We start from the raw sequence: 10,239 nt of genomic DNA, 5'->3' as shown, positions 1-10,239 counted from the left end.
AATTCATTCACCTCAAAGTGACGGATGAGTCTCTCACCAACGAGGCTTCAGAGACTTTCTCTACATTAGTCACGATTCTGCTCTGTAACATACTCCCACATGTGAAGATGCTTCATAGAGCTGCAAGACGTAGTTAACGCAGTCCACAGTGACAGGCTGTTCTCGCTGAACCACACCCCCTGCCAACCACAACTAGTCAAGACCTAAGACAGATGCCACACTGCGGAAAAAGCAATTTAAAGGTACAGTTCATGCCACAATCAAAAGTACATATGTTTTCTCTTCACTGTAGTGCTGTTCATCAGTATAGATTGTTTTGGTGTGAGTCATCAAGTGTTGGAGATATCGTCTGTAGAGATGTCTGCCTTCTCTCCAACATAATGGAACTAGATGGCGCTCGGCTTGTGGTGCTCAAAGCTCCATAAAATACATTTGTGTCTTTCCAGATATCATGACCTGGTAACTCAAGATAATCCACAGAACTTTACAGCTGCTCTCTTAGTTCGGATGAGCAAAGGAGAAGTTGATAATGTGGTGTCTAAAGCACTACTGTGACGCCCTAGGTCAGATGGCTAGTTAGGGGCCCAGGGTCAAGAAGATATATATGGTCAGGGTCAAGAGGGTATTTATGGCCCAGGTCAAGGATTGGTGAAGGCCAACTAGGGTATCTCTCTGTCGTGTGTTTATCTTTGTCTCACATTTCACAAAAACAACCAACCTATATAAGCAGGGTAGTTGGGGCTGTTATTCAGAGCAGTTCATATTGGCTTCGAACCCTCTCTCAGGCATCCTAGGAGCTTGATTTGATGCTGGACTTCTTGTAATAAACCTTTCTGTATACAAGCAAGACGGTGTCAGCGGAGTCTCCTTCATCACCTTCACATCATCGCTATTTAATAAACAACAATAACTCTAAATGTGTTTTCAAAGACTAAGCCAAAAAGTCGCCATTGAAGTGTTGCATCACCACGGGCTTGTGTGTCTGCTACCTCCTACAAAGCACCTCAACTGAACATCATCTAAAGCAGGGGTTCCCAACTGGTCCAGCCACAGGGTCCAGATTTCTCCGTAGTCATTAGTTCAAGGTCCACACAGTTCAATATATTTAGCGACAATGGTCGACAATGAAACAGTCTTTCGGCAGGATTCGATGACATAGCTTCCTTGAAGTTCTTCTATCCAAGAATCCTTCCTCGACTTTGTGAAGCGCCATCTGTCAAGTAGCTGTCCGTTAGTCACTCACTCACTAAAAGCTCTGTGCTGGAAAATAACCGTACTTCAAAATAAAGTGCGTTTCACTTGGGGTCCATTCAGAATGTGACAAGTGTCTGAGCCCTATTTTAAAATCACATTTTGCTGCCCCACTGCATCCTTGTATGCACTGCAATACACAGCAATACACAGAATGCTAGCATAGCGTCAGCTAACTAAGCTAAATAACACAGTACCACAGCTAAAAACAAACCATATGATTGGTTGATGCCTCACTGCGTCATTTGAGTGCTAGAAAAAGTTGAGGCCAACTCACTTTATGTTTGTAGCACGTTGCAACCATCAGCAGCGACTAGTGGCGGGCGTCACTTTGTAGCTTCATGCCATCGGCTTCCATTGAAAATGAACTGTAGTCTGTTGCTATGTCACTTGTAGTGTGAACAGAGCATAAGCCGTCAAAAACTCCACAGGATGTCCTTAAGTATTTCTTTAAAACATTAAATATTTATGACTCAAGGCAACAATTGAATTTGTTAGAAAAGAGTTTTGAGTTTAACACTCAAAACTCTGCCCAGCTAAACTGTGTGGGTGTTGCTAAACTTTCCTTGGCGCAGAAAAATACCTGATACCATCTTTTTCCAACTGAGCCCCGCCCACTTTAAACATGTCATGAAGTGACCAAAATTCCACTAACTGTCGCTGAACATTTTGTGCTAAAGGAGGAACCCAATGCTCAAAAAAGTTTGTTTCCATCATTAAAGAAGTGGCAGTATTTCAGCTTATTGGTAGACATTTACTTGTCAAAAGTAAGACTCAGTACCAGACTTTAAAATGTGTGGACAAACCTCAGCTGAGCAAAAGGCCTTAAAATAGAAATGAGTTTTTAACACATCCTATTTTAGGACACTAACAACAGCATAATCCAGCATAGTAATGAAGAGCGATTTTTCCATTGGACTTGAAGAGGAGCAATTAATTCCATTTCAGGGATCAATTGCGGAGCAGGAGCAGGAGTGGGAGGACATCTTATTGCGCGGCGTGTCACAGTCTGAGATAACTCCAGCTGTGAAGAATTACATGTCATATTAATCCACCCTACATTGAAGTTGCTCATTAGAGCTTGACCCGACACCCTTTGATCCTCTCGTTCCTGTCTTCGTGGCTTTGACATGGTTATGTACATCACTGCAGGGGGCTCCCGTGGTGTGTGTTGCATGTGCCCTCAAAGTTTTAATTAAAACACAATGTTCTCTGGATCCCAGGTGTCCGTGTACTTTTTAAAGTATATAGGCATACATACAGCGTGCTAATCATACTGCATCCTGGGAAGAACTTCGTGAACCCTCAACACATCACGCTTACTGCTTACTTATTGCTTTATACTGAAAGAGGTGACAGTGTACCTGATGTTCATTTCAGCAGTGCTGGGGAGTAGCTAGTTAGATCTAAATCTTTAACATTTCAACAGTAACCACACTGTGTTTCATTACCATGTTTAAGGTGCCATGCATGAGTGAATAATATCAGGAGGATTATGCCATTATGTTTTTTTTAATTGGACCTGCACTTGACCAACAAATATATTTCTATGTAATCTGTAACTTTCACTTTTTGTATTTCAATTGTAGCATGAGAAAATTGGTTAAAACAAGTGATACCGCTTTCTATTAAGCCACCTGTTATAATGGGTTTAAAGGCTAATGACTTAATGGATAAAGCAGAAATAAGTCTGAGGAAGAGCCGTTACACAGCATTTAAATCCCTCCAATGGCAGCTGCTCGGTGTGCAGATGTATTCTGTGCTGCTGCTCCTTTCCCCTCCCTTGTAGATCTGCCCGGGTGTGCTGCATTACTTAACAAGGTGCAGTGCACCTGGCGTGGAGGAGGTGCTTAAGAGCTCCTGTGCTGCACCAGAGGAGAGAGGCCTGTGGTCCTGCTGCCTCTCAGCAGCCTGGGATTATTTTGTTGTCTTGTTTGTGTATTTTATTGCTTAATATATCCCATGGATTAGGGAGTTGTCGGGAAGTTGTTGGGAAGATGTCCTATGTGGTTATTTTAGGTCAGTGGTGGAGTTTTGTTTGTCCCATAGGGCGTAACAGGATGTGTTTATATCTACTTAACTTTACCAGATATTTCTTTGCTCGAGCACCCACTCCATTTACTGTTTTTTATTTATTTATTTACTTTTACTAATGCCCTTTCTATCAGTCATTAATAGAGACACTTTGGGGTTGTTCCTGGTTGTGAAAATTCCCTTTGGCTGTACTTAATTCTCTTTCTTTTGGAGACGATTAACACCAGCCAAATCCAGTTATAGTTGTTACTGGATTATAACTGAGCTATGATGCATTGTCTAAGATTTATTAAGCATTAATAAAGTCATTAGTTACAACTTATAAATAAAGGGCCTATAGGAAGTGGTACCAAAATTTGACTTCAGCTAACAATTATTTCATTTTTAAATAGAGCTGCAACAATTAATCTCTCAGATTTTTTCAAGAAAAAAGTAAAAATTCTGTAATTCCAGCTTCTTGGATGTGAATATTTTCTGGTTTCTTTATTCCCCTGTGACATTAAACTGGTTTTCTTTTACGTGATGGACAAAACAAGACATTTTAGGACGTCATCGTGGACTTTGGGAAACACAGATTGACATTTTTCACCAATTTCTGACATTTTATAGATCAAACAACTAAACGATTAATCTAGAAAACAATTGACAGATTCACTGACAGTGAAAATAACCATTAGCTTTATGTGCAGATTATTTTCTTGATAAACTGATCAATAGTTTCTCAGTCAATCATCAGGAAATAGTCAAGAGTGTTTCTCACGTTTTGAGGTGATGTATTTAAATAGCTTGTTTTATTCAACGAAATATATTCAATTTACCGTCATACAAGACAAAGAAAAGCTTTAAGCCCTCAAGTCTGAGAAGCTGGAAACAGCAAGTGTTTGACAAATTTGACTTCAACATGACTAAAAACAGTTTACTGATATCAAAATAGTAGCCAGCAGATTGAATTGTTAAACAAGGCGACTAATTTTATGTGAAAATATGTGACAATAAGGGTGAATGAATTAATGCAATGGTGGAAATAGCATCTTATGACTGTATGCTCAGTAGAATAAAAGGCGATAAGGAGAAAGCAGTATCTCTTTGGGACCGGTTCTGGACTCATATCAAATTTGAATACAAGCCTACATGATTATGAACTTGCTCTGTGACTATGTAACCCTGTAGAGTGATGTATGAGGACATATGTGTTATTGTTTGTTGGTTTGTTTCCTTCCAGACTTGTTTGTTAATTTTTCTTTACACAGTGGAGTCCACCTCCATATTATAAAAAAACAACCTCGTATTCATGTATGCCCCGCAAATAATACCCGTATACCATTTACTAAGCCTTTCAAACCAATAAAAACTTGAATAATATATAAATAAAAATAGTAGCCAACAGATCGATTCGTTAACTAAGGCAGCAATTTTTGTGTGAAAATGTATGACAGTAAGGGTGTAGGTTTTGTTTCAACATTGGGGGGGACACATATGAAACTGGGGAGGGGTTTAGGGGTCCTACGCCAGAATAGTTTGAGCATCAGACACTTTTAATGTGGAGTAACGTCACAGTCTTGATTTTTAAGCTTTAACCACCAGTTTTTACCTTCTTTTATCTCTCCAGTTCATTTTATTCAATTTTATTTATTTACATATTCACTCTCTTTATATTCTATGGAGTTTTAATCATCTTTTTTGTTAGTTTGTTCTGTTATGGTTGGTTTGCTTTTTTAATATTTTATTGTCTTGTGTCTGTGTCATTCCAATTTTGCCATGTGAAGCACTTTGGGCTGAATAAATAAAGTTGAGATGGGTTAATTTCCTGCATTTTGGTGAATTTTTATGCACTAGATTGTGCCTTCTGCATCATTTTATTTCGTACATGTCACTAATTTTGTCACGAATAAGGTCCTCTGCATATGTTTTAAATATTAAGGGTACATGCCCCCTGTGTCCCCGCAAAATCTACACCTATGCATGAGGATAGGTGGACAGTTTTTCATGAAGGTACAGAAATATATGTCAGTAATCAATGCATCTTTGACAGAGAAAATGAATTCAGTAAGTCCTTGGTGTCTTTATATAAAATATTTTATCTTTTATTATATGTTTTTTATTATTTTTTTTCATAGAAACTATTTTATATTTTATTTTATATTTTTATATTTCATTGAGTTTTATATGTTTATGTAAAATTTAAGGCAGTGTTTTGTCAATGGAGGAACTGTCCATGGTGCTGAATGTGAGCAGTGTTAAAGGTGTTAACTTAAGGCTGCAGTAAAAACGATCATATGATGTTTAAGACACAAAATAAGTCTCACCTTGTTCTTTGTATCTGTGGTCGTCATGTCTCGTGTTCACCAACAGGAGGTCACATCCACCAACTTTTTTATTATTATTATTATTATTATTACTTACCCCCTGCATCACTGCATCACAACCAATGAGATACCTCAAAGCAAACCGAAATGTCAACGGGATGACGTTGTTGCTGGCGTAGGGCTGCAGTTTGATGGCTCCTACTAAATGAATGCAGTGGGGAATGGACGAGCAAGACACTCTGCTGCTGGTCAGACAGTGCGCACTGCTGACCTCCGCACACACCATCACTCCACCAGCAGGATTTCTTATCACATTTTTACTTGCACAGGACTTCTGTTTGGGGTTTTCTTTGCAGGGATACGTGTTGGGTGACCCCTTTAAGTGTATTCTTTATTGTAGGACACCAGTGGTAAGTGATTTTGTGACTTTAAACCATTGATTTGTGGTCCAAAATGTACTTGTGCGCAGTGTTAGACAGTCCAAAAACATATTTTTAATTAGGAAATGTGGATATAATAGTGTCGAGGAGACTATTAATTTAGATTTCAGTGTAAAATTACATGTTAAGTTGCTGTGGGAGCAGTTTTTAGACTTATATCACCTTATTTCTCACTTGCGTTTAGATAAATAAATTAAAATATGTGGTAAAGATGGACACTGACATGTTATGGTGGTAAAAAAAAAAATGACATGCATTAAAACATTTTCCTTCCCCCTGTCCCAGAGGACACAGCATGCTGTCGTCCCTGAAGACCCTGCTGCTGCTCTCGGTCCTGTGCACACCGACCTCCAGCCTGTGCCTCCGCCTCTACCACACGCGCACCGACCTCCTGTGCGACGACCAGATGGAAGTCGGGGTCCGGAGCGACGAGGACGCGCCAGGATACTCCCCTGTGGACGGCTGGGGGTCCCTCCTGCAGTCCTCGGAGTATCTCACCTCCTCCTCCTCCTCCTCCTCTTCTGCCGAGTCCAGCCGGGAAAAAAGGACTTCAAGTCCCGCAAACTACCGCTTCTTGAGCCGGACGAAGCTCAGAGGGCAGATGCTCCGCAACAGCAGCAAAGGGGACCGGAGGAGCAGGCTGACTCTGTCCCTGGATGTCCCGACCAACATCATGAACGTCCTCTTTGATGTCGCCAAGGCTAAAAACCTGCGCGCAAAGGCGGCGGAGAACGCGCGCCTGCTGGCTCAGATCGGACGGAGAAAGTAAACACGTTGGACAAATTAGGTGGAACAGCCATGACCGGTGTTGGCCTCCTCGTTACTCTGATGTAATGAATTACTTTTAAGTCACTTTTAAAGTAATGGTGTTGATTTGTTTCTGCAGGGGAAGGTGGTTCTTTCCATTCACATCACAGGTTGATTTCTATAACTGGGTTGCTCTCATGTGAAAAATCCTCTTATTTAATTCATTATTTACTTATTTATTTATGTGCTCCAGTCAAAATATTAAGGGAGCAGCCTTTTGGGGAAATAAATGGCATGAATTAATGAAATTTTGTGACTAAAACTTGCTAATAAATGCAGCAAAGTGTCAAAATTACAAAGATATTTACTCCTAAATTGACTGTTGTATTTATGCTCCAGTTTAAACCTTTGTGGTGAGAATAATCCATGTGTTTCGTATGCACATCATCATTTTGTAGCAACAGTGTCACTAAATTAAATCAAGAAGGTCAAAAGCAACAAGGACAGAGTTAGTTTACTTACAGATTATTGGTCATTTCAGGCAAGAAAATGTGACAATGTGCTTTGGAAACAGATAAAGTTGTCTCACAGACTCCTTTTAAATCCGAAAAGATGATTTTCGACTTTTAATTTCTCACTTGCAGCAAAGCAAGACTGCTTTCACTGAAGACGAGATTTTCTTTGTCAGTAAAATTAATGTTTAATGTGGTCAGTTTGCTCCCTGAGTCATCAAATTTTAACTCTTGGACAAAACAAGAATAACAAAGTAGTTGCGATCATCACTTTGTGAAAAAGACCAATGAGATGTTTTGTAACTCTGTTGCATAATCATATTTGATATTGTCTGTTTTTTCTCCTCTGCTGTTTTATTCATTTAAGAGGTTTTCTGTTCTGAGGTTCACGTGGGAGCCTGTAATGATTCCAAGTGTGAGACATGGGCCGTGGCAACAACACAACACTGAGCACTGACTCTGACCTGCTGTACAAACCAACTGCAACACCATGAAATACAGTAAAATGCAAGTGCATGAGAATGTATGTGTTCATCAGATGTCTGTTATTTTTATACTCAAAATAAAGGATTATTTTTCCTCAAATAAAGCAGATGTAAATAACTACATTTGGCTTTTTTAATATGCAGCATTCTGAACGATGGGTTCCAGGGGCATCGTAGAGGGGGGGAAAGTGGGGCTGATTACCAGGGGCCCCAGTGGGAGGGGAGTCCTTGTTTAGCACCAAAACAAATTCAAAATGACAGAATAAATCAATTGAAAGACTGAACTTTGTTTTAAAAAATAGTGGGAGCTCCCTGAGGCCCCTCTCCCCCCGGAAAGGCGCAAAATGGTTTAGTCCACCCTGCACTAAATGCACCTACAGCCAAATGATGGCTGAATCCAAATGTCCACCCTCTGAACTTAAAGGCTGAGCCGCCTGGACTGCAGTACGTACTGTGACATGTTCACTGTCATCATGTCAAGCTGACAAGGGCAGAGACTGTAAGACGGGCCCCAAGTCTAAAATTGATTGACTGATTGAAGACTATTCCACTCGTTGCCGTAGGAACATTTGAGCAGCAAGTACAATCATGTACACGGTGATCATATTCCTCCCCCAAGTTCATCAGTAGCATCTGCTCATCTGTCCCTGCAGGTAACAAGATATAACACATATGTGCTTTTTAGTGAGTGGACAAATTAATATTCATACATATCTATAGTCTGAGCCCTGCGATAGTCTGGCGACCTGTCCAGGGTGTACCCCGCCTCTTGCCCAGTGTCAGCTGGGATAGGCTCCAGCTCCCCACCCCTGCGACCCTCAAGAGGATAAGCAGTTAGAAAATGGATGGATGGATCTATACTCTGACTAATTGGGTATGCTGCAATAACAAAAATGCATTTTGATCACCACTATAGCCTATACTTCTACATATTTCTCTATCACAATGTGGTTTAATATTATTCTGGCCTACACGATTCGAGTATTTTTTTAATACACTAGTTGTTTTAGAACAGTTGTAATACGTAATAATTCATATTGTTTTTCTAGTCAGCAATTGAAAAAAAAACACATCACGTCCGTATTGCCGTAAACTGTGGGTAATCAAATCTCTGGAAGCCTGCAGCAAGTCTGCTTGAGTCCCCTTGTGGACCGGATGAATTGAGGATGTAGACTATCTCGAGCACTCACAGACTTCCTGGGAACGTGCCCGCAAAGTCTGGGAGTCTGCAAGTGGGGTGAAGTCTGGACATCTGGATTCAACCAATGACTGCTTATGTTGCTCAAGCACCAATGTACACATCTTTCTCCAAGAAATGGGAAACCGGGGTTCCAAAAAGGAAAGAAGGAAAGGAAAGGGAAAGAAAACAAACTAACTTTATAAAAAACCTTCAAAAGGTATGTCAAAGAGAGAGGGATCAAGAGAGGAAGGGTGGGGGCCCACGGAGACTTCTTAGGCAGAGGGCCCAGAATTTGGAGCTACGCCCCTGATGGTATCCATACAATATTCCTACAAATTATTACTCCTTTAGACAGGGGGTTGGTGTGGCTCAGAGGTAGAGCGGGTCGTTGACCAGTCAGAAGGTTGGCAAGTATCCAAGATACTGAACCCCAAATTTCTCCCATGGCTGTGTTAATGGTTACTGAGTAGCAGGTGGCACCTTGTATGGTAGCCTCGGCCACTAGTGTGTAAATGTGTGTGTGAATGGGTGAATGTAACATAGTGTAAAAGCACTTTGAGTGGTCAGAAGACTAGAAAGGCGCTATACACACGCAGTCCATTTACCGTTCACTTTAGGATAAGACTAGAACCTGACTGATACATCAGCATGTCCATTTTCATTGGCCAATTAAAGCTTATCATATATCAGCACAGTGTTATGTAGAACAGAGCGGGGTGTCTTGTCTGGCTTTTTACTTTCACTTAAATTTCTCAGTGTCAGCACATCACAGTCACTTATTATCTATATTAAAATCAAAAATAAATGATTGTGCACAAATAGTCTTATGGAGTTATAAATGGCTGAGTGCAGAATGCGCATCTGTTGACCCATCATAGGGTCTGTTGTCACACAGTGCAGGGTACAGTGTCACATTATATTTTCCAACAATTAAGAACATGTATAAAAGTATACATCCATGTCTGCTGATGTCATCTCCTGACAGTATCAGATGAGAGCTCTGTAACTGTAGTACTTCTTACAGATTACAGTCTCACAGTCTTTAACATTGTGTCCAGTGTTAAGCTGCCATTGGCAGTCTTTTGTTTTATAATTTCAAACCAATTCTGTTTGCACATTTCTATGAAAGATATTTTATCATTACATTTATTTTTCTAATTATGCACCCTCCTGTGTATTTTGACCATTTTGTGGCTGTGTGTATACATAGACAACTTACTCCAGAGTGACATGTACTATTACCAGCTAAACCACAAGCTAGCTTCAGTACAGGACTTTGTATTA

The 10,239-nt window shown here is 40.3% G+C and overlaps 1 protein-coding gene across 1 annotated transcript; it reads left to right on the top strand.

Annotated features, from left to right (window-relative positions):
* Positions 1-5,826: 5,826 nt before the first annotated feature.
* ucn3l (urocortin 3, like) lies at positions 5,827-7,875 on the top strand. Its single transcript, XM_049566260.1, has 2 exons — positions 5,827-6,001; positions 6,317-7,875. The coding sequence occupies exon 2, from the start codon at positions 6,327-6,329 to the stop codon at positions 6,798-6,800; it is 474 nt and encodes a 157-aa protein (XP_049422217.1). The 5' UTR covers positions 5,827-6,001; positions 6,317-6,326; the 3' UTR covers positions 6,801-7,875.
* The last annotated feature ends 2,364 nt before the right edge of the window (positions 7,876-10,239 follow it).

This window comes from Epinephelus fuscoguttatus, linkage group LG22 (genome assembly GCF_011397635.1).
Source record: "Epinephelus fuscoguttatus linkage group LG22, E.fuscoguttatus.final_Chr_v1".
NCBI classification, from domain to species: domain Eukaryota; kingdom Metazoa; phylum Chordata; class Actinopteri; order Perciformes; family Serranidae; genus Epinephelus; species Epinephelus fuscoguttatus.
Note: the sequence above shows the minus strand (reverse complement) of the source record. Positions and strands in the feature narration are given on the sequence as shown.

Excerpts from the sequence above, each read along its gene's own strand:
- ucn3l (XM_049566260.1), top strand. The coding sequence starts at position 6,327 with ATGCTGTCGTCCCTGAAGACCCTGCTGCTGCTCTCGGTCCTGTGCACA.